The following is a 22,057-nucleotide window of genomic DNA, read 5'->3' as shown; positions in this document are numbered from 1 at the left end:
TTGTTCGACAAGTCTAGCCAGATCTGGAAATTTTACACCGCCTCCACAGACCAAGTGGATCTTTGCTGTCGAGTCGCGCCTAGACCGGGGAATGGTGGAAAGGGGTCTGGGGGTGAAAAACTGAATAGAACGGCAGCGCCGCCTTTCAGGTAAAGAAGGGTGTGCTTCCCAAGAACGAAGTGTTCAGAGGTGCAGACAGTCAATGAATTTCTAACGTCCTTGCTCCACAACAACTGGTCAAAGGCAGTCTGACTAGCCGGTGGCAAGACACGGGCACGCTCAGCTCTGCTTTTCCAACCGTGCACTTTCTCCCCACTCGAATGTCTAGCTAAACCGCATAGGTTCTTCGAGAAGCCCGTGCCCATTAGTCCAGAAGGCATGTTGGCCCGACATGCGATCCTGTCGGCGCTCTGGGCTCTAGGACCCTCGCGAGCGGGAAGTGGCCAAGCCAACCACGAGTTCAAGCGAAAAAAGTCCTCGAAAGATGTATAAATGCTACTGGAAGCGATTGAGGGAGCCGTGATGTTCAGGGCTTTCAAAAAAACTATACCGTCAACCCTATTTCCTCGTCCCAGCTACCACCACTACTGTCAGCATGGATTCCGCTTCCAGAGGCCATTTTCGTCTCGCTGGACAGGAGTTCCCCAAAGTTACGTGGTGGAAGGAACCCGAGATGCGAAAAGTTTACTTCATTTTGATGTTTGTGGTGCTCACTAGTGTAAGTACTCTTACCAGGTACTGTGAGCGGCGGATCGATAACCCATTGCAGGCAACGAATGGTTATGATTCGAGCATGGTCAATGGTCTACTTGCGTTGGATCAATTCAAAGAATGTGCGTAAGCGTTGTCTCTCCATGGCGTTAGACCGAGGATGGATTGGATCACGATCACAATTCTGCTGCTCTGGCTATGTTTACGAGGGCAATGTTTGCATCATCCAGACTTACCTTGGTCTGAATGACTTTGACATTCGCCTCGCGCTAACAACTGTCAGACTTCGACCATCCCACTGGAACCATTGTCGGTCTCTTCAGTTCAATTCTATTCCTAGGTGGAGTACTTGCACAGCCCATTGTTCCTTACTTGGCCGACTTTTTCGGGCGGCGCATGGCCATCTTCTCCGGAGCGGTCGTCATGATTCTGGGAGTAGGACTCCAGGCCGCCAGCTTCAACCTCCACATGTTCATTGCAGGGCGCTTTCTCGTCGGCTTTGGGGTGGCCATTGCGCACGTTGCTTCTCCTCTCCTGATCGCCGAGCTGGTGCACCCGCAGCACCGAGCCACCTTCACGACAGTCTACAACACAACGTGGTATGTCGGCAGCATCGTGGCGGCGTGGCTGACTTTCGGCACCAGCCAGGTCATGAACCAGTGGAGTTGGCGCGTGCCGAGCATGGTTCAGGCCGCACCGCCAATGCTGCAGCTTTGCTTTGTGTGGTTTGTGCCCGAGAGCCCCAGATGGCACATTAGCAAGGGGAATCAAGAGGTCGCCTTGAGGGTCCTGGCAAAAGTACACGCCAACGGAAATGGTGCGTTCTACTTATTCCTGTGCACCAAGGCCTGAGACATTTTGGCACTGACGCTCCACACGGACAGCCGACGACGAAATGGTCCAGGTCGAGTTTGAAGAAATCAAGTCGACGCTCAAACTCGAGTCCGAATGCGACTCCAGCGGCGGCTGGGCCGAGCTGTGGCGCACCAAGGGCAACCGCAGGCGGCTGCTCATCCTCGCCACGCTCGGCCTCTTCTCGCAGTGGTCGGGCAACGGGCTCGTGTCGTACTACATGAGCTCGGTGCTCGCCTCGGTCGGCATCACCGACAGCAACCAGCAGCTGGTCATCAACGGCGTGCTGCAGATTGCCAACGCGTGCGTGGCCGTCGGGTCCTGCTTCGTCGTGGACCGCGTCGGCCGACGAAAGCTGTTCCTCGGGTCGACCGCTGGCATGCTGGTCTGCTTCGTCGTGTGGACGGTTCTGTCGGCACGGCTGGAGCTCAGCAGCTACGAAAACCGTGCCATGGGCAACGCGGTCGTGTTCGTAAGTCTGCGTTGCGCACCCCTGATTTTGACCCCCTTGCCCCTGTACCGCCACCCCCTGCTTCGTACTGACCAGCCTTGACCTGACTCTACTAATCCTCGCAGATGATCTTTTTATTCTACTTTTGCTACAACACTGCCTGGTCGGGCCTGATGGTCGGCTACGCCGTGGAGATACTGCCGTTCAACATCCGTGCCAAGGGCATCGCAGTGCTGTGGTTCTGCATCGACGCGTCGCTGTTCGTCTCGACTTTTGTCAACCCAATCGCCCTCGATGCGCTGCACTGGAAGTACTATATTTTCTATGTAAGACTTGCTTCTTTGTCTCTTGCATTCATGTGGTTCCTTTTTTCGTATGGCGCTGGCGTCACTTGCTAATTGCCACTGTAGTGCGTGTGGCTCGCTATTGAATTCGCCATCATCTCTCGGTTCTATGTCGAGACGCGGAACACGCCGCTTGAGGAAATCTCCAAGTACTTTGACGGCGAGGACGCCGTGGGCAATAAGGCGGTGAACTCTGAGAAAGACCGCACGCTTGCTCAGGACACGGGGCTCGGGGTGGAGAAGAGCGAGAGCACCGTGGTCGTTGTTCAAAAGGAGGTTTGATGACAGAGCAACCAAGACATCCTCGCATGGCAGACATGGATAGGGGGCTGGCTTTTTTTCCGTGGCGGCGGAAGGGCGTGTTCGATTGCCGAACGTGGAATCGAAGAAGAACAGCGCACAGGCAAAAAGAAAATGGAAAAGGAACTGTAGCAAGCCTCACACCTCAGTTGCAGAAGCCAACGAATTCTGAAGTGGAGCATTGTGTCCCTTTCCACCGTCAAGTGCATACATACATGACAGCCCAGCAGTGGCAAGAGGCGGCGGTGCACAAAGAAAAAAGTGATCGAGAAGGACACTCGGCAATCACGCACCTATATCGGGATGCCATTTGCCAATCCCTGACCAAGACCAAAGAGTACGCAATCGCGCCGCAGCCTGTCCTGTCTGCTCCCAAGCTCGGTCACGACGATACGAGGTCGCCAATTCAACAAGAGGCCGAGGCTTGGTGACAAAGTCATGGCGCACGCGATCAAGGCTTTGGCGAATTACGTGTTGGGGCTCGAATGCTCCGTGTTGCAATCCCTGAAGAACACCTACACTGCACGCGCTCAAATGCTTCCTGACTGCTCACCTATCGCACTTACTCGTCATGGCTCTTGTGCGAGTCTTGACACGTGCATAGCCGCGATCCAATCGACAAGCCAGCCAACGAGCGGCGACCGACCGCCAGCCAACCAACCAACCAACCAACCAGGAAGCGGAAAGCCTCATATGCAAAAACGGAAACGGCAAGGCGCGGGACCTTGCTTGTTCCTTCCCTTCCGCCCATGCACCGCGAGACAGGGGGAAACAAGGCGCAGGGCAGGCCTTCCCTGCCGCCACGGCCGCCGTGCCGCAGTGCCGCTGCGCTCAGCCGGCCAGCCGCCGGCCAGCCAGGGACGGTCGATCGCGAGGAGGCTCAAGGAGTGCGTGGTTGGAGGCGGCAGGGCGCGCGCCGTGGACCAATCGCGGAGGTAGGCATGGCGGAGGGCGGATACGTGGAAAAGTGTGAGTTGAGACAGGAGGTTTTTGGGGGAGTTTAAGCGCCGATCAGATGGTTATGTGTTTCTGTTGGTTGATTGATTGGGCAGAATCTGTTTGGCTTTGGTTGGTTGGTTGGTTGGTTGGCCGGTGGGCAGAGTGTTGATTGGCAGGGGTACTCAATTCTTCTGCATGGATCCAATTGTGCGAGAAGAGACTACTGACGCATGTGAAAGTGACGAAGCCAACTACCTTTGCTCACCACGGCTTGTAAGTCGATCAGATGCATGGTGCTGCAGCACGTCTTGAGTATGAGATGTTGGGCTGCAGTGGTGGTAAAGAGACGTGAAAGGAAAAAGACGCTCGCGGTTTGGCCGCCATGTGGATTGTGGTAGTCGTTTGCTTTGACGCTTCCCGAATTGAACAAAAAGTCAAAGGAGCAATCATTCCATCTGGGCTCGTGCTTGTGCGAGTCAAGCATCTCGTTCTCTCTGTCTGTCTAGTCGTCCGATGAATGATGCTTCGACAGGGTTGGAAGATAGGCAGTCGGCGGCTCTGCTCGGTGCAAAGGACGACCGAAGTAAAGCGGTATCTATTGCTGCCCAGACACTGTCTTTTTGGGTTGGCTTTGGTGTAGTGAGTATATGCTGACCGAGAACGGCATCGATCGCGATGTGCTGGTGCCTTTGAGTAAGAGGTATGCTCACCACGCGGCAATTTCGTCACACGTTGAAATATTTTCACGATTGCCCTTCGACGAACAAGGTTGACTGCCAAAGTCCAAGGAGGAAAGAGAAAGAGAAAGAAAAAAAAAAAAAATTGAAATTGGTGCCATATGATGCGTACATCCACAGGGCCTGCGGCTTATCGAGTCAAAAGTCTAAATTCCCGGCCCGCTGGGCAGCAGCGGTAGCAAGTCAGCAGTGTTTTTTCAGGGACCGAGGAACCTTGTCAAGTCGAGCAGCGATTGATGCTGAGTCACTTGAACCCAGATTTGTCTAGATTCGAGCCACTTTGCCTTTTGGTGTTGGGTACAAACGGCAAGCGAGCGGTTTAAGCAATGGCCAAGCGAGCCGCGTCTAGCACTCGTCAGCGGCCAAGGTGTTGATGGGAAAGTCGAGCCGTTTTGCACTCGTTCTCGATCGGTCAAGGGTCGCAAAGCTGTTGGGATGACGGGTGTTTCGTCAGTTGGCAGCCAGGCAGGCAGGGCGGCGTACGGCGGGTAGCGGTAGTGGTAGCGGCAGCGCGGCAGCCAAGCGCGGCGGGAAGGGTGGGCGGGCGGACGACGAGCGATCAGCGACAGGGAGCGGGTGCCTGCTTTCTGACGCGTGCAGATCAGGGTGGTGGAGAAAAAGTTGGAGTTGCTTTTGGGGCCCAGGACGCAGAATCTTTTTTAACGAAATGACTCTTTTCAGCCAGCGACAGAAGTTGATGGACCTGCTGCTGTGGCATTGGGGAAAAAAACAAGGCGCATTGCAGGAAGGCCATCCAGGTAGGCGGGCGGGCGCAGCGTGCATGTGCGAGGCGAACAACAAGTAAAAAAAGGCCGTCGTTTTGTTGACGTGCAGGACGAGGGAAAGGGCGCCCTGGGAGCAGATCATCAATATCGGAATGCCTGCAAGCGGACGGGGAAAAGTGGGCAAAGTCGTTAATGTGGATCGGGAGCGGCTGATGGGCTGAAGACCCCGAACGACCTGAACCTGAGACCCGGCGTCGGCGGCAAGTGTCGACGACGTGATGAAGATGCAACGCTTGCCGTCATTGACTTTGGCTTGGACAAGAGATGGGACAGAGGAGGCGATGAGCTATTTTGGGTGTCTTTGTTTGCGCGGGTGGGTGTGCTGGCGGCAGTGCCGGCACGGTGACGGCGGAGTGGAGGACAGCTGAAGGGTTGGTGCAATGTTGCGTCGCGTCGCGTCGCATGGCCATGTGTCTTGGGCGACAGCAAAGATTGATTGTCACGCTGGAATGGTTGCTCGACAGACAGCCAGAGTTGTGAGACGTGCATGGGCAGCGGCGGCGCCACAGGCACGCCAGCGGGAGCCCGACAGGCGAACAAAGTGTGGCGAGGCGGTGACACGGCAGCGACCCAGTTCCCAGGAGAGCTTAACCAGTGTTTTGGAGACGGGCAGGCGCCTGTCGCACACTGCCATAGCCATACCATGTCGCTGGAGCGGCAGCTGGCTGCTTTGAGAAAGAGGCCCGCCGTCGGTGGAAAGCCTGAAGCACGATTTGGAAGATGCAACAGACATGGAATGGATCCGCTAGGTAAATTGTTGGCCGAGTGACGTGCCGCCATCAAAGAGGAATAGAAGCAGAGAGAAATGATGATGGCAATCGACGCGAGCCACAAGCATCATGTACGCGCGTTGCAGCCACAGTCATCTCGCTGTCCAGAGCCTCATGGGCCAGAGTGGGTCTCGAGAGAGCCGTTTCAGGCGTCTCGCAAGCTGGAGCTAGTCATGTTTGAACGGGATCCCATAGTCAGCGGCGAGGATGAAGCGAAACATTTTTGTTCTGGTCTGCTAAATTGGGAAAGCAGAGCAGATGGCTGTCTATTCTTGGGGACCTCCCAGTGCTGGGGTTCTCTCCTGAAGATCTGCCGCAAGCGCGTGCGGATCCGGTTCCCATCCAACGCCCGGCAGGTGACGTGACGGGTTGGTGGGTTGTATGGCATGCCATGGCAGACGACTGCTGCACCACCATTGTGCGCGGGTTACAGCAGCATCCATCCCACGAGGGCTCAATGTGGTGCAGGTGGGCGGGCGGGAAGCGGGAAAGGGGGCGCGTTCCCGGATGGCCAAGGAAAGCGAGGCCAAGACTGTGGCGGCGACCCCCTGGCCGGGAGCTGGGATACCTTGGCCAGCCAGCCTCGACCTCGACATTCAACTGTCTTGATTCATCCACGTCATGTGATTCGTGCCCCTGTTCCTGTCCTGTTCAGTGACGACCTACAATGACGATTGAGGTCACCGTTCGGCGCGAAAGGGAAGGGAAGGGAAGGGGTCGACGGGTCATGCGGAAGCGCCAGCTCAGCCCGGATTGAGGCCTTCCTTCTCGAAGCTGAAGAGCACTGAGATCCAACAGGTCGACGTAATCAGCCTGGGAGCCCCCCTCCCCCCCTTTTGCGCGCGCCAACCCTCGGCTGGCCAGGTTGGATGCTCGGATCGTCGTCTAAACAGCAATGTTTCAAGCCCGGCCTCGTGCCCGATATTGGCTGCGCTGAGGTGCTGGTGCTGATGCTGGTGCTGGTGCTGGACATGCGGCTCGACGTCGGCTCCCTTGGGATGGCTGGCTGGCGGCTTGGTTGAACAAAAAATGCGATCCATATCGCATGGCAGCTGGCGGGAGGCATGGGTGTGTGGTTGCGCAGGGTTCCGCAGGGATATTGGATCATTGCCTCACTCTGCGTGGGCTTGACGGCGCCATGCCTGTTCCTGACATCCATCCCATCCCATCCCATCCCTCTCGTCGCCAAACCCTCAGCGCTGCCTTACGAGCTGCCGCGGTCCGCAGAGAGCGCCTTGCCTCTCCTCTGGAGCTCCGCTGGGCTGAATGCGCGAGTACGTCACGGGTTCTAGAAGCCGGCCTCGGGATCAGGACATGGCTGCCATCAGCACCCAGCTCAGCGCACAGCAGCAGCTCGCACAACAGCGGGTCCGCGTCAACCTTCTCACAGGGATCATGGAACGATTCGAGAAAGCTGAAGCCCCATCGTCATGGCCAATCGAATACCTACCGCCGGGACGTGCGCAACAACCCGGACGAAAGCCACTCGTGCACAGCCCGTGCTGGCCGCGGGATGCCATGAAGCCTCTCATGTTGGCGCAGCACAGAGCGTCGTTCAACTGCCTGGGTGCCATGGAAAACACTCAGCGCCGCCCGCCCCGTATTGCTTCCGCCAGGGCAGCTCGTCATAACTCGACCGTTTCAACAATCCAACCGCCGTGGCATCTTTCGCCCTGTGAGCCCTCAGCCCTTTTTTTCCTTTCCTATCCTGCCCTGTCGACCAGATATATAGACCCCCGGACTGCCTCTCCCTGTCCCCAGCCAGACCAGCCATCCTCGACGCCTCCAGACGAGCATACCCTTCCTTTAGTCTTCGCACACAAATAATAAACACGCCCAACACGCCCTCTCGTCCACTCGTCCAAACAACCAACCTCTCGACGCCCTAATATTTAATACCTCGCGCCAACCTCTCTCTCTACCACAATGTCTGCCGCCGCATTCGCTTCCAACTCCATCAACCACCGCGTTGCTCGCACCTCTCTGCCCTCTCGTTCCGTCAAAGGCCAGCAATCTATCATGGCCCGCGCAGACCCCGACCCGGGCAACAGCCGCGACCCCTACGGCTCCTAAGAAATTGGTAAGAATGCTCCCACCGAATCCTACATTCATTCGTGGACAATTCATTGACAGTTGCGCAGAATAATCCTTCACGGGGACCAAACGGGCACCAAACAAGCCCGCACACCATTAGCGGCCCAGGCCCAGCTCCACTGCACACCCACGGCGCACCACTCGCTGCAACCTTACTTTTTTTTTTTTTTTTTTTGGCTCCGAATCACCATTCGATATTACGCCTTCTTGGACGACGACACCATTATAGAACACTTGCATTTGGCGGCGCTTTTGGGTCTGATTGGAAGCATTATTCTTTGGACGACCTCGTTGCGACACGATCGCCTGCATAGCGTGGAGTTTTTTGTTTTCCTGGGAATAGACGGAGAATAGATAGACGGGTGCCTCGCGGCAGGACACGAACTCGTTGGGCTTGGGATATTTTTTTGGGTCGGAACATAGATTGGTCTTCTGGGGTTCTAGATCGGATTGGTGTTGTACTTTTGTTTTGTTTTGGACGTGGAACGGTGTTGTTGGAGGGTGGAGTCGCTTCGAAGAATAATATGGAGATCATACATCCCCTGCCGTCTCATCATGCATCTGCCAGCCTGCCCAAGTGATCCGTACTGGTCCCCACCGACCCTTGTAGCTTGTCCCGTGCAATCACAGCCCTCTCCATCTCTCAGGTCTCCGCGCATACAAAGCCAACTCCCCAACTCTATTCGCACCCAACGCAAGCACCGCGTTGGTCGTCTCACCCAAGCGACAAAATCCTCCGCGCCGCCCGCGAGCTGCCTGTTGGCAATGCCGCGAACCCTGTTGCCGTCTGTCGCGGCAACGGCCCCCTTGATAGCCGGGCCTGAGGCTATGAACGCTGTTGGGGCTCATCGCATCATTGCACGCCTCAGTCGCCTAACGTCACGTTTCAACGTCCGCATTCGTGTCGACGCGCGAACACTCCGCGCCCCGCAAATGGCGAGAGCGGAAGTCATGAGGCCGAAGCCAGCTGCTCGAGGCTGCAGGCCAAGGGTTGGATGGCTTTTTGCAGGCTAGACGACGCCTTTGTGCTCCTCATCCACGGGCAAACTCTTACGTGATGGGAACCCCATCAAGCCTTTCCCGTTGGCTAACCCTTCGACACTATTCGCTCTCTCACCTGTACTGGCCGTCTCTTTGGGCGAACGCCTTACGAGTCCTGGCAGCAAACCCCGTTCGTGCGCTGCAAAGTGCGCCCGCGATCTCTTCTCCCCCACATGATGTGCGCCGCATCCGCACCCAACCCTCGCACAGGTGGAGTTGGACCGTCTTTCAAAAGCTTGGGTTTTCGCTGTCGCTGAGCAGCGCTTGTGGGCTTCGCTGGAACACGGTATTGTGCCTCGCCTTGCTGTCGGCAGTTGACAGACAGACGATCCCCTTTGTTGTTGTTGCCCAACTTGTCCGCTTTCGTCACAGGGTCCTCGTAGCTTCCCTCCAACGTCACGGTCGAATTCGGTGGCTTGACACGCTTGTCACCTGGGTCCCCTAATCTGTCGCTCAGTCTTCAACGCCTACGACAGGGAGCGCTCCCAAACCAAAGAAGACTACCCTCCAAAACTCAAACAACCACTACAAACATGGTTGGCGATATTCGTCACTCGACCGACGGCCAAGGCTCTGCTGCGCGCGCCATGTCGCATGGGCGCGGCGGCGCAGGTGCGTTTTCTTATCTCACCCTCTGCCCTGTTCACCCTCGTCGACGCAACAACGTCTGCCTTGCAGCGTCGATCAGCATCATGGTTGCGACCTTCGGGTCAGCCGATGCCGCAGACATGTTGACAAGAGGAGGCGGACGCGCAATTCGTTTTTGCGGCAAGACAATCGATCGGCCGAGACTGACGCAGACATGTCCTTTGCAGGCAACATTGCGGCGGGAGACCGACGCTCCTCCATGTCCAAGCCCGAAGACCTCGTCACCCCGACCATCAAGTCGCAGCTGTACACGACGGGCCGCGGCGGCAGCGGCAACATGGCCAAAAACGACCCGGCCCACCCCGAGATTGCGCGCGCGGCTCAGGATGTCGAAGCGCCCGTCCACGCTCACCGTGAACCCGAAGGCAACTTTCACTTTGGCCGCGGCGGCGCCGCCAACGTCACCAAAATGACAGACGACGAGGCGCTGGAGGCCAAGCGCCACACCGAGCAGCGCACCAGTGGTGAGATCGAGCGCGAGAGGGCGGCACATGGGGGCGAAAGAGACGACGTGAGGGGCTTGGGAGACAAGGCCAAGGACCTGCTCGGCAAGATTGGAGGCAAAAAGTGAGCATCTTGCGTCCCACACGCCTGCTTCACGGTGCTGATGGTGCACGGCGTAGGGCTGGCTACTCTGAGGTCTAAGGACTCGCCGAGTCTATGTTTTGGCGGATTTCCATTCTCGGGCTTTTGATACCTTTGCTTCTCTTTCTGGTCTTGGTTTTGCAGCCTGGTATGGCCAGGTTTTGCCTTCAAGAAACTACAAAATCACTTCACGCGAGTGACCAAAACAAATGGCACTTTCTGAATCTATCTGCGTTGATTCATTCGTAGTAGGGGACGAATACTCTCTGGGTAGCCGCTGTGCCAGGGGTATGTTTCTGTATCAATACTTTACCAAGCGTGACAGCGTCTCCTTTTGCATGACATGTGTTATGTCTGATGTGAACCTAATTCAAAGAATCGAGTGACATGGACAATTCCTCAAGACTTGGCGTCCACCACAGGTCAATCCGACTATCATCAGGCGGCGGCATCTCTGCCAGCAGTTTTAAACGGTGGACCGGAACACCGATCCTCTCTAGAGTTTCTGCAAGCTCCCTCTGGCCGCTACCCATTGGCTCATCTCGAATGCAAATGCCCACGTCGGCGGCAAGCAATGCCTCTAGATCGGTGCACGAATCACCGACGTAAATCACTAGCTCATCGCCACCATATTTGTGGGGGATGGGCATGCGCTGCAGTTTATCTTGGCTGGTCCTGATGCCCTTTTCCCCAGCCTTGGTCAGTCGACCGGATGAACCATTGCGGTGGTCAAGACGTTCAAACTCATTGGCAGAAATGTCAATGTTCTGCAGGGTACGGCGCAGCGCATCGGCATCCATGAGGGACGACTGCAACGTCTTTGTGTCGTAGGCGGCGTGGAGCAGTGCCTCGCGGATGAAGGTAGCGCTCCAGTTCACGCTCAGAATGCTAATCTTGCCTCGCAAGACGCCGTGGTTGCCCTCGTTTCTAAAGAGCAGATCCTCCCATCCCTTGCGCAGCTGCAGTTGGCCGCTCCCGACGGCTTTGGCTGCCCCCTGGGACACGGAGTCGGCAGTGATGCCTGCAAACAGACCGGCGTCTTCGACGCGCTTGACGCTGCGCAAATCGACGTCCTCCAGACTGGCAAGCCATGCCGTCTCTTCGGCAATGGTGGTGCGTTCACTGGAGGAAGGGCGGTAGGCCTGGACATGGGCGTCTAGATCATCGACGTAGGCTTTGACAATGTCGTCCCAGGACGAGGTTGGCGGCGCGACATGTTTGGCGGCGTGCTCTGCGCTTATTTGGCCAAGAAAGTGCAGCGTGTCTTTGGCTGTGAGGGTGCCATCCCAGTCGAGGATCAGATGGATTGGCAGAGGAGCGGAGGCCATGTTACGGCGGTGGAACAGGGCGGCGAAGCTCGGTGATGACGGGAGAGACGGTTGTCGGATGCGTGCAACGACTCGGGGTAAGCGGAGAAGAGACGGAGCCGCTCGGGTTGGAGCAAAACAGACGCGACAGAGGGTTCTAGCAGGGAGAAGTCGCAGCATGAAGCGTGCGCGTTGAGATGTTGAACTGATGCGGCTCCGCGATCCGATCCGACTGCGATGGCCGCTTCGTTCCGAAAAATACTCGTGCCGATGGTCACGTACGCCGAGCCAGCCAATCATGGCACGAATAGGTTACAGTCACGGCGCACGGGCGGCCAGGCCCTTAATCAGAAGTCCAATACATCATTGATGGGGGCTTCCAGCCAATCAGAGGGCGGCAGATTGCCCAAGCGTAATCGAGCCTTTGCCGAGGGCATTCCGGGTGGCTCTCTTTCTTGAGGGAACATCTTTCCCGTGACGATTGCCTTCGCTCTACTCTTCCAAGACCGCTTCTTCCTCCTCTCCAGCAGCTTGGTCTCCACACACGACAACGTCTTCAACATGGCCACCACAAGAGCATTGGCACGACTCTCCAGGAGCGCGAGTAAGTGTCTTGATGACCGCCCCTCTTCTGCAATACCCTCTCCTCCATTCGCCCGCCATTCTCGCCTCCCCCGCGTCTGTTCCACACGACATCATAACCGCCACAATGCTAACTGCTGGCCCTCGTGCGCAGTCGCGACTCCTGCCTCCACTATGTGGAAGCGCGGCATGGCCTCGGTCGTGCCCGAATCCAAGACGAGCACCGTCACCGACCCCAAGCCTACTCCCGATGCGAAGATCAAGACGTTCCACATCTACCGATGGAATCCAGACGAGCCGACGTCCAAGCCGCGCATGCAGACGTATACGCTGGATCTGAAGAAGACGGGACCCATGATGCTTGACGCTCTGATCCGCATCAAGAACGAAATCGACCCGACCTTGACTTTCCGCCGCTCGTGCCGTGAGGGTATCTGCGGATCCTGCGCCATGAACATTGACGGCGTCAACACCCTTGCCTGCCTTTGTACGTACCACCTTCTCTTCAGGATCACTCCTACTGCCGACTCTCGAGACTAATCTGCCCCAGGCCGCATCCCCACCGAGACGGCTCAGCCCTCGAGAATCTACCCTCTGCCGCACACCTACGTCGTCAAGGACCTCGTCCCCGACCTGACGCAATTCTACAAGCAATACCGAAGCATCAAGCCGTACCTGCAGCGCGACACGCCGCCGCCCGACGGACGCGAGAACAGGCAATCCAAGGCGGACCGCCGCAAGCTCGACGGCCTGTACGAGTGCATCCTGTGCGCCTGCTGCAGCACCTCGTGCCCCTCGTACTGGTGGAATTCCGAGGAGTACCTGGGCCCCGCCATTCTGCTCCAGAGCTATCGCTGGATCGCCGACAGCCGCGACGAGCGCACCGCCGCCCGCAAGGACGCCCTCAACAACAGCATGAGCTTGTACCGCTGCCACACCATTCTCAACTGCTCGAGGACGTGTCCCAAGGGCCTCAACCCGGCGTTGGCCATTGCCGAGATCAAGAAGAGCATGGCCTTCACCTGAAGAAAAAATTGACGTTGATTGATCGATATTTCCGTGGGTGAAAGCGAAAGAATGGATAGCGAGTCTGGCATTGTCGAAGGCTGAAGAAGAAGAGAAGTGATTCTTTGGGCATTTCTTATTTGTCTGATCGATGAGTGGCAAACAATAGGCTGGCAGTCGGCAGCCATTGTAGATTCGGGAGGTTGGAGGCTTTTCTCCGTTGATACACAGGCAGAAGAGGGACAGGCAGAGACCACTGTGCCTTGGAGTTTTCGCGCGCGCTGTTTGCAAGATCTTTTTTGATGATATTCTCGAAGTTTGGTGTACTGTTTGCTTTTCTCTTTCGCTGCCACATACTTCCCGCACCGTTTGACTGGTCTAGTTGCCTGGAATAGTACTTTGAAATCTTCGACATCGCGGCAAAGATTGTACGTGAAATGGCTGATCGACAAACTGGGCCGCCAATGACCCTTCGTCAGACAGCTCTTTGGCCACAACGATGTATAGACTATGCCCGTACAGAAGAATAACCCTTTGGTCGGACCCCGGATTCCGATTCTTGAAAGTTCACAATGTGATTAGCGTGACTTGCTGGACCAGTCTTGGGTAATTTGATCCAGCCATTATCTTCAAAGTAGGCAAAATCCACACCACCATCTTTCTTCTTCGACACCTGCACACTACTCTTCCTGAAGCCCGGTTTACCAAATGCCAAAACAAAAACAAGCAAGCAAGCAAGCAAGCGAGGTGAAAAGAAGACAGTGACCGAGGTAAGGCAAACAAGAGAGGTAAGAAGAGAGGCCGATTTTCCATTTGATTTGCTACAGACTTGACTGGCTAGCCCCCTTCTGACCAACTGACTACCCGAGATGAGTAGTTATGCAGCTCAAGGCAAACCAGTAACTAACTAACCGACCGACTGATCTAGCCCGAACGAATAGAGCAGTCGAGAAAAGAAAGAGAAGGAGAAGAAGCGAAAGAAATCGGCGTCCCACGCGACCGCCCCCAATTTCAACCGTATCCGGAATGACCGTTAGCAAGATGATGCGGTACGCAAGTTGCGCTGCTGCCGCTCCGTTCATGCCTTTCCCCTTTCTGGACAACATCCGTCGAGCCACTCCACAATCCAGGATACCTCCTCAATGACCCAACTCATACATGGTCAGCTTGCTCAGATCCAACTCATCAGATGAGGAGTCTTCCGAAACCTGCTGAGGCGGAGGGGGAGGTGTGCGGACGACAACACCGCCAATAGGGGTCCTGTTCGTCTCGCCACGCTCGCCCTCCTCACCATCACCCTGTTTATTTTCCTCGTCTCCATCCTCACCGTCCTCTCCCTTGCCTGAGCGCTTCAGCAACGGCTGCTCCTCGTCTTCGTCACTATCGCTGTCACCCTCGTCGTCGCGTCGATAGCGATTCTTCACTTCTTCCTCGTCCTCCTTCTCGCCCCCTTTGGACCCACCGTCCTGATGACCATCCTGATGCTCGTTCCGTTCATGCTCGTCCTTTGCCTCTTGCTCGGACTCTTTCTCGGACTCTTCCTCGCCCTCGTACCCGGATTCCTCATCGTCCTCTTGCTCGAACTCGGGCTCGGACGGTATCTCCTCCTCTTGCTCAGACTCGGACTCGGACTTTTCCCCTCGCTTTTGATTTTCAGTCTCCGCAAGCAAGTGGGCCCACAAGCGACCGTTGGCGAATGCGAGGTCGCTTTCGTCGCGAACGAACTGTTCGCCTTCGTCAGTAGACCAATAGCTGCCCTCCGATGGGGGCGAGCGAGCGCCAGAGGATGCTTCAGAAGAAGGTTCGGCTGGCGTAGGAGTGGCTCTTCTAGCATTGATGGCCGTAAAGCCCCTGTTGTGGTTGGATGTGACGTTGCCGTTGATACCATTGCCGTTGACGACGCCATTTCCGTTGACCATGCCATTGCCGTTGACTCCATAGCCGTTGGTCATGCCGTTGCCGTTGACCCCAATTCCGTTGACTCCATAGCCGCTGACCATGCCATTGCCATTGGATGTATCCTCGCCGTTGACATCACCAAGAAACTGGAGGCCAGCGGCGACACCATCATTGTCCACCTCCATGTGCACATCACGTCCACTTCCAACGGGGCTGCTGTGACCATCCATGTTCTCATCGCTCGACGACTCTGGAACCGGAGGATGACGAGCAGCACCTCCGCGGTGACCCAGAGCCGCAACGCGATATCCAGCCAACAGCTCTTCAATCATCACGCCGCTGTCCTCGGCGACCTCCCGTTCCATGTCGTCTTCTCTGCTGGCCTGGTAGCCCCTGCGGACCCAACGCGCGACAACTTCAGAGCGAACGTTGGCCCAGCGGCCGCCAATGCCCGCTTTTTCGTCGTGCTCCAGCGCGTCATTGTGCAGCTTGAATGGCCAGACTTCGTCGTCAGCCTTCAACAGTGGCTTTCCTGGTACCAAAGGCCTATCGATGGGCCAGTTGAAGACGAAGACATCGCCAGCGCGCTCGGCTAGGCGCACTGTTGACGGCTGATCGAGTTCTTTCGCACTCCGAATCAGGCTGGTCAGGGGGTGAAGACTGCCCATCAAGAGCTCATTCTCTTCTGCAAGGTAGGAATCCGTGAAGCTACCCGGGGCAGCCTCGGCGGGATCGGTCTTTTGGAGTCGCTGCAAGCCGTTGGTGCGGACTGTGTGCGGGATGTCGACACAACGGGTCTTACCAATCATGCCCCTGGCGTTGGTGGACTTGGAGAAGCGACAAAAGCGGTCGATGCGCGCTGAATCTTCGATCTTGGCCGCGAGAGTCATCAGCATCCAGCCGTCCCAGCAGCTGATGTCGAAAAATGCCTCCTCCCGGCCCATCTCGAAGAGGACCTGGAGCGGCCAAATGACTGACGTATCAAGAGAAAAGACGAGCTTGTGGGACTTGAACTGAGCAAAATCAGTCGCCGACGGACGGGCAGTTCCACTAATGTAGCCGGGGAAGAGGTATCGAATGTCGCCTTCGGGAATGTCGTTGACAAAGACTATATCGCCATGCTCCGAATTGTAATCTGGAATAGGGTTCGGCTCATCAAGGTTGCCATCCATCAGACGGACCCAGGGCATCTCGAGCGGGATTTTGGGCTCTCCTGTATCAGATGCTGCTCCTTGTCCTCCCTCTTCATCTTGGCTGTCGAACTCTGCCGCGCAGCCAGTCTCCCACCACAAAGTCGACATGACCTTTTTCATCAGATAAGAAAGGACGCGTTGCCTCGGAATTGTCGGGACCATGCCGCCCCACCACCCTCCAATCTTGGTGGATTGCTCTGCGTGAATCGTTAGGAACGGTTCTTCCAGGCTATGGTCGCAGATCGTATCATGGGCAGCAGAGTGTCTGACTTCGCACTCCTTGGAGCAGAAAAACACATAGCAATTCTGGCCCAGGCAAGTGCGCAAGTCAAATTCCGCTTCTTCTCCAGAGTTTTTCATCTTTTCACGCAACTTTCGGATCGAGAGGTCCGTTAGGTCATCGGGCTCTTCCGATCCTTCAACCTGTGGTAGGAGAGCGGGAGACGGCTGCAGAGGGGGAAACGACACCTCCAGAGGAGCCGCACGCGGCGAAGGTGGGCAGTCGGGTGGTGCATCATCAACGTTGGGATAGAGACTGTCCTTTCTGTCTTCTTGCAAGCCTTGAGACACATCCCCGCCGGCTTCGGGAAGACCAAAAGACTCCAGGGAAGGACGCCTCTCCTCGAACGCTGCACGACCAGGCTCAGGAGTGACATACTCTTCCGGTGGGGATTTGGGAGTGTCCAGCATCACCTCATCTTGCTTGTCCGATCCCGACACCGAATTGCTTGGGAGACCTTCAGGCCGAGGGGCTCGAGAACTTTCAGCATTCAGATTGGCATAGTATCTGCCAGTCAGAGGCTTTGGGGGTGGAGACATGGCACTACCAAGAGTCTCCTCGGCTTCGACCAAAGGCATGCGGTCGTGAGGAACAGGAATTCCGTCCGGCGTCTGTCTGTCAGAGAAGATATCCGACTCTGTACCAAGGCTGGAGTATTTCTGGCGTGCATCGGGAGGGGGAAGCCAATCGTCATTGACTTGCAGCAGGGCGCCGCAACCTTCGCACGAGACATCAACGCCGTTCTTCCTTGACCAAACGAAGATTCCTTCCTCATCGACAATCGCAACTGGAGACTTGTCGCCCTCAGGTCGACAGGCCTTCAAGTACAGTCGCGGAACCTTGTTCTTGATGACCGGGTGATTGTCTGAGCAGCGAATGGCGTCAAGGCGAACGTTATGGTTGCGCTTTTCCAAAAATTCCTGCAGTTCGGGACGAAGCTCGTCAAAATTTGCTGTCGTGACGCTGAGAGAATCCCAGGGATACTGCTCGCGGGGGATCGTTGTGAAAGTCGACTTCATCAGGCCGCGCATGAGATTATCCTCCATCATCGGCCTGTCGCGGGGGAGTTCGATGAGACCCTTGTTGTGAAGCTCCAGCATGTATCCATCTTCCTCCTTGAAAATCCCCTGAATATGCTCGAGGATGTGGTTTTGCAGAGGGAGGAACCAGACCCGCTGCACGTCTGTCTGGCAGTGACTTTCGGTCGCCAGGTTGATCATGTTGAGGGCACTTTGCAGGGCACCGCCACCGCACTTGAACAAGGCGTAGGCCAGTCGGTAGTAGCCGCAGAGAATGACATATCTCGCGTGGGGAAAATCGGTCATCTGAGGCTTCAGCTTTGGTGCTGTACGCACCGCAAAACTGGCAAGCGGATGTGCCAACCAGCGACCCTCTGCCTTGAGAACCTCTCCATTGGCGCATCCGGTTGTCCATGTTTCTCCATCGTTCTTCGCTTTCATGTACATGGTCACGTACGTCCGGATGCAAAGTCCAAGGTGGTCTTTGACATTGCACTCTGCCCATTTGCCGCCCGCGATGGCGCGCCAGCAATCAAATGTAGCAAGAGCCGGATGGCCGAGTATGATCAGACAAAGAGCGCGATTGAGAAAGGCATAAGGGTGGCCTGGAGTTTCCGACTCCAGGACTTCAGTGTAGCCCTCATAAGCATCCCACACGCGACCTTGTGCAAGGTCGATGTTGGCTGACCGTATGGTTTTCGCTGTTAATCAGACGACATGTTAGCTTTTGGCAACCTCCGACAGAGAACAATTTGAAGGCTTTGGCTTACCGGCGTGATTGAATGCCTTCGTATCAATTGTGTTCATCTTAATACTGTTGAGATGCTGAAATCAAGAGAATGCTGATTGTGTGCGGATGTGTGATGCGGAAGATAGAAGCAGATGGATTTCAGGATGACAGTTTTGACCTTGCTCACAATGTGTGACTTCCACGAGGGGTCGCCGAGCCAGTCGACGGCGCGATAGGGGCATTCGAGAAGGCGCACGCCGTATACGGCGCCGACTCCTTATTCAGGACTTTCGCGACACGTTCAAACCCGAGAGGCAACTGCTATTCGTTTGCATCTCCAAGCAAAACCGCACTGGGGAAGACTGTTCAACGGTATGTTGCCCTCTCACTTTGAAGTGACTACAAGGGCTTCCCGCAGATAACCTCAGGAAGAATATGAACATGATCTCCGGCTGGCTTCTGTGCCTCAGCTAGGAGTCGACAAAAGCACTAAACCTCCTGCGACAGGAGATGCTATCAAGAACATGCGTGGTGAGAATCCAAGCAGAGGCAATGCGAAAGACGGAGGGATGCAGAGTTCGAAAGCTGACATACCTGGAATATCTACTCCTAGACTGGATCCTCATCATTCTCAATGCTCCCAGTACATCACTCCACCATCTGAAATATAGCGGCGAGACTCATATCTAGCGATTGATCTATGGCCAATATCCAGTCCGTCTTTACCGACTAATTACCGTACCACGCTATGCCGATATTCACCGGACCACATCAAGTCCATCAATGATGCTGAACGTAGAAATCAGAGCAACGAGAGACGAGCGCCGCCCATGCTCCACCGCTCTAGTTCAAGGCGCTTGCTCAGCGTACCCACACTTGGACAAGGAAATGAAAGAATGGTTCCGGGGACCCTAAATGTCGAAAAAGTCAGGATAGGAAATGCAGCAAAACATCAAACGACTGTCTAAGCCAACGCCTCTACATGACCGAGCAATGCGTCTGGGCCCGCAAAAACGCCTGCGTAAAAAAAGACTGCATGGCATTGTAGTGAAACAAGATGCCGCCCAACACCGCCACATGCCAGATGTTGTGGCTGCCGCCCACGTAATCAAAAACGCCCGGGAACCAGCGCTCGGGGATCTTGGCCGCGTACAGCACAGCGCCAGTCAGATAGACGAGCAGGCTCTTGGTAATGGGAGCGTAAAAGTATGCTGCCCAGAACAGCCCCCGGGTGTGGATGAGCTGAATAAAAGGCAGCAGGCCTGTGGCGGAGAGGGAGACGTAAAACAAAACGCGTGCCCAGGCCATGTCGGCGCGGTTGAAAGTAGGGTGCCAAGGAAGGATGACGCCACCAATGCCCAAGGCGCAAGTGGTGAGAAGATAGGTCCAGCGGGAGACAGGCTCGCAGTAGAAGGCCGTATACTCGGTGGTCATGATGGACGCGGCGACGAGGAGCGAGATGCCGGTGTAGTCGACACAGGCAAAGCGTTCCATGATTTTTTGCTCGCTGATGCTCGACATGGTGTGCCACATGGTACTGCAAACCAGGCATTTGCAGGCGGCGAAGAAGAAGACGGCGGCAATGGCAATGTCGGACTTTGTGCTCATGTGAAAGTGCACCGAGGTCGGATAAAAGTAAAAGGCAATGGAAAGGACGATCAACAGGCCAATGGCGTGCGACCAAATGTTGAAGAATTCGTTGGACATGGTAAAGACGGAGCGCACGCAGTCGAGTTTGCCCTCGTGGAATCGGTATCCGCGCAGAATGTGCGGGTTGACGCGCCAGGGATCCGGCAGGTCTTCGTACTTGATGAGGCCGTGTTCTTTTGCTCTTGCGAGGGCTCGCACGACTGTTTGCTCCACACTCTCTTTCATGTGCGCTTTGGCGCGGCGCGCTGCCTCCATGCCTTCGCCTACCACCTCCATTGCCCTCCCTTTTGCATCGTCCATGCGCCTTCTTGATGAGTCGTAAACTTGATGAGCGACGGCCCCGATACCGGCATCCCGCATCGCGTATGCTCGAGCTTCGAACTCGACGAGGGTTGATTCGAGAAGGCGCACACCCTCCTGTACCTTTTGCTCCATGGTCTCTTTTCGTGCCAGAGCATCGTTGTACGTGCCTTCGAGGGTGGATACGAGGATGTTGGCGCGGCGCTTGCCAGCATCTAGGACGTCGTCGCGGACGTTCGAACACGAGTCGCGAACGGCGCGGAGTGTCGAATAGGCAGATTCTATTCCGGCGTCTATCTTGAGTTGTCCATAGGACTCGATAAAGTCTAGTCGGCAGCCTAGCTCAGACAGAAAACGGTCCAACTTTTCGAGTGGTTAGTCTGCGGAATGGAAAACGATTGGACGTGGCGGGGCTCACCAGAGCTTGCACATTGTCCTCCATGGACCATGTGCGAACATGGTAGGAGGAGTGGCGGCGGCGGCGAAGCTCGTCTTTCCTGGTTGATATGGACGAGGTGGTGCTGAAGACGGGCTCCTCGTAGGATTCGGTCATGACGGCGGTACCAGTGCAAGCCATGGTGGACGGAAGAGAAGCGCCCAGGCGCAAATGGGGGAGCAAGAGAAGCGAAAGGCGTGGGGATTGGGCACGGCAGTGGGGCGCGAGGGCGTGGTAAAATTATACGTCAGCTCCCAACCCCGGTCGTTTGAGATGTCGATGCTCCGAAGACGGCGGAGCACTAAAAGATTTGTGCGAAAGGACCAGGAGGCGAGGAACGGAGAAGTGGGCGCTAGCGGAGAGAAGAGAGAAGAGAGGAATGTGTAGTGCAGGAGGGGAGGGGAGGGGGACAAAGAGAGGCTAGTATGTACACACGTGGACGGAGAGGGAGTGACGGGTGGTGGGAGAGAAGAGAGAAAGAGAGTGAAGAGGGTCTGAGAAGATGGCAGCACGGGTAGAGACGCAGGGTGCTGGGTGGACGCGGTGGTGCTGCGGCGGGTGCGACGGGCGGCGGGCGCGGCGGGTGGGGTGGGGGGACCCAAGGAAGACTAAGTGAGTGCATGTGAGAGAGAGAGAGAGAGCCAAACACCACGGCAGACCAAACAACCAACCAGCACCGCGCCTCTCCGCTCCGCATCCTCCGCCTTCACACGCCTTTTGCCACCCGCCTTGTCCTCGTCCAGCCAAGCTCTCCATCCGCCATCTCCTGCCCCATCGCTTCGCTTCGCTTCGCTTCCTTATCGCCTGCATGCGTGTCCCGGCTCGGCCATCAGCCCGCTGCTTGACACAACCAATTCCTCGCTCCGAACCGCCCATCCGAGCAGAAACACGCACTGTACTGTGCCAAGCTCTCCTATTGCTGCTGCCCTGCTACCGCTCGAACCGAGCTCCAATATATTGCCCCTTGTCTTCCGTCCGAGCACGGCTTTCTCTCGCTCCATGCCGCGTCCTCTCCTTTCCACACACTGTTCCGCGGCCTCTCGCCTAGCAACATGGAGGATCGAGTCGCATTACCATTTCTGCCGCAACTCCGAGTTTGATGAGCTGTGAGACCATGGCACCTAAATCACTCAACAGTGTTTGACCATCATAGCTTTGATCAACACTCGTCTGCCTTGGCTCCAAGACCTGTCGTGACCTGTCTTTGTTAGAAACATCAAATCAGTCTGGTCAATTCTGTCACAGGGCTCCGTCGGTCGTGAAAGTATACGACCAGACGGAGCATTCATCACTAGGTATTCAAGTATTCGCAAGAGCCAATGCCACATCATTCAAGCCCAAACTGTGTGTGTGGCTCGCTTCTGCCACCAACCCTCGCAGGCTTGACCACGAATTGAGG

The 22,057-nt window shown here is 56.1% G+C and overlaps 8 protein-coding genes across 8 annotated transcripts; 4 read left to right on the top strand and 4 right to left on the bottom strand.

The window, feature by feature from the left end:
• Positions 1-595: 595 nt before the first annotated feature.
• J3D65DRAFT_600131 (putative transporter) lies at positions 596-2,640 on the top strand (the record flags this gene model as incomplete). Its single annotated transcript, XM_066797953.1, has 7 exons — positions 596-718; positions 770-833; positions 865-951; positions 995-1,528; positions 1,596-2,035; positions 2,140-2,340; positions 2,425-2,640. The coding sequence occupies 7 exons, from the start codon at positions 596-598 to the stop codon at positions 2,638-2,640; spliced, it is 1,665 nt and encodes a 554-aa protein (XP_066658669.1).
• Positions 2,641-7,025: 4,385 nt separating this feature from the next.
• On the top strand, positions 7,026-7,985 carry J3D65DRAFT_213697 (uncharacterized protein). Its single transcript, XM_066794513.1, has one exon. The coding sequence runs from the start codon at positions 7,156-7,158 to the stop codon at positions 7,714-7,716; it is 561 nt and encodes a 186-aa protein (XP_066658668.1). The 5' UTR covers positions 7,026-7,155; the 3' UTR covers positions 7,717-7,985.
• Positions 7,986-9,226: 1,241 nt separating this feature from the next.
• Positions 9,227-10,586, top strand: J3D65DRAFT_613587 (uncharacterized protein). The gene is made up of 2 exons (XM_066799127.1): positions 9,227-9,636; positions 9,840-10,586. The coding sequence occupies exons 1-2, from the start codon at positions 9,558-9,560 to the stop codon at positions 10,241-10,243; spliced, it is 483 nt and encodes a 160-aa protein (XP_066658667.1). The 5' UTR covers positions 9,227-9,557; the 3' UTR covers positions 10,244-10,586.
• J3D65DRAFT_613586 (uncharacterized protein) lies at positions 10,472-11,777 on the bottom strand. The gene has a single exon (XM_066799126.1). It carries the CDS (start codon positions 11,742-11,744, stop codon positions 10,623-10,625), a length of 1,122 nt encoding a protein of 373 aa, XP_066658666.1. The 5' UTR covers positions 11,745-11,777; the 3' UTR covers positions 10,472-10,622.
• A 558-nt stretch (positions 11,778-12,335) lies between these two features.
• J3D65DRAFT_644193 (succinate dehydrogenase iron-sulfur protein) lies at positions 12,336-13,172 on the top strand (the record flags this gene model as incomplete). The annotated part of the gene is made up of 2 exons (XM_066802137.1): positions 12,336-12,633; positions 12,697-13,172. 2 exons carry the CDS (start codon positions 12,336-12,338, stop codon positions 13,170-13,172), a joined length of 774 nt encoding a protein of 257 aa, XP_066658665.1.
• Positions 13,173-13,951: 779 nt separating this feature from the next.
• On the bottom strand, positions 13,952-18,349 carry J3D65DRAFT_655722 (uncharacterized protein; the record flags this gene model as incomplete). Its single annotated transcript, XM_066802497.1, has 2 exons — positions 13,952-18,225; positions 18,313-18,349. 2 exons carry the CDS (start codon positions 18,347-18,349, stop codon positions 14,291-14,293), a joined length of 3,972 nt encoding a protein of 1,323 aa, XP_066658664.1. The 3' UTR covers positions 13,952-14,290.
• A 747-nt stretch (positions 18,350-19,096) lies between these two features.
• J3D65DRAFT_213520 (hemolysin-III related-domain-containing protein) lies at positions 19,097-20,938 on the bottom strand. Its single transcript, XM_066794512.1, has 2 exons — positions 20,641-20,938; positions 19,097-20,585 (listed from the first exon to the last, which is right to left on the bottom strand). Exons 1-2 carry the CDS (start codon positions 20,797-20,799, stop codon positions 19,251-19,253), a joined length of 1,494 nt encoding a protein of 497 aa, XP_066658663.1. The 5' UTR covers positions 20,800-20,938; the 3' UTR covers positions 19,097-19,250.
• On the bottom strand, positions 20,939-21,843 carry J3D65DRAFT_213519 (uncharacterized protein). Its single transcript, XM_066794511.1, has one exon. The coding sequence runs from the start codon at positions 21,532-21,534 to the stop codon at positions 21,079-21,081; it is 456 nt and encodes a 151-aa protein (XP_066658662.1). The 5' UTR covers positions 21,535-21,843; the 3' UTR covers positions 20,939-21,078.
• Between the last annotated feature and the right edge of the window lie 214 nt (positions 21,844-22,057).

Source organism: Phyllosticta citribraziliensis (assembly GCF_038025025.1).
Source record: "Phyllosticta citribraziliensis strain CPC 17464 chromosome Unknown J3D65scaffold_2, whole genome shotgun sequence".
NCBI classification, from domain to species: domain Eukaryota; kingdom Fungi; phylum Ascomycota; class Dothideomycetes; order Botryosphaeriales; family Phyllostictaceae; genus Phyllosticta; species Phyllosticta citribraziliensis.
Note: the sequence above shows the minus strand (reverse complement) of the source record. Positions and strands in the feature narration are given on the sequence as shown.

Excerpts from the sequence above, each read along its gene's own strand:
- J3D65DRAFT_213519 (XM_066794511.1), bottom strand. The coding sequence starts at position 21,534 with ATGGGCGGTTCGGAGCGAGGAATTGGTTGTGTCAAGCAGCGGGCTGAT.
- J3D65DRAFT_613586 (XM_066799126.1), bottom strand. The coding sequence starts at position 11,744 with ATGCTGCGACTTCTCCCTGCTAGAACCCTCTGTCGCGTCTGTTTTGCT.
- J3D65DRAFT_213697 (XM_066794513.1), top strand. The coding sequence starts at position 7,156 with ATGCGCGAGTACGTCACGGGTTCTAGAAGCCGGCCTCGGGATCAGGAC.
- J3D65DRAFT_613587 (XM_066799127.1), top strand. The coding sequence starts at position 9,558 with ATGGTTGGCGATATTCGTCACTCGACCGACGGCCAAGGCTCTGCTGCG. Across the intron at positions 9,637-9,839 it reads GCATGGGCGCGGCGGCGCAG|GCAACATTGCGGCGGGAGAC; the intron begins GTGCGTTTTCTT and ends TGTCCTTTGCAG.
- J3D65DRAFT_213520 (XM_066794512.1), bottom strand. The coding sequence starts at position 20,799 with ATGGCTTGCACTGGTACCGCCGTCATGACCGAATCCTACGAGGAGCCC. Across the intron at positions 20,586-20,640 it reads AGGACAATGTGCAAGCTCTG|TTGGACCGTTTTCTGTCTGA; the intron begins GTGAGCCCCGCC and ends CCACTCGAAAAG.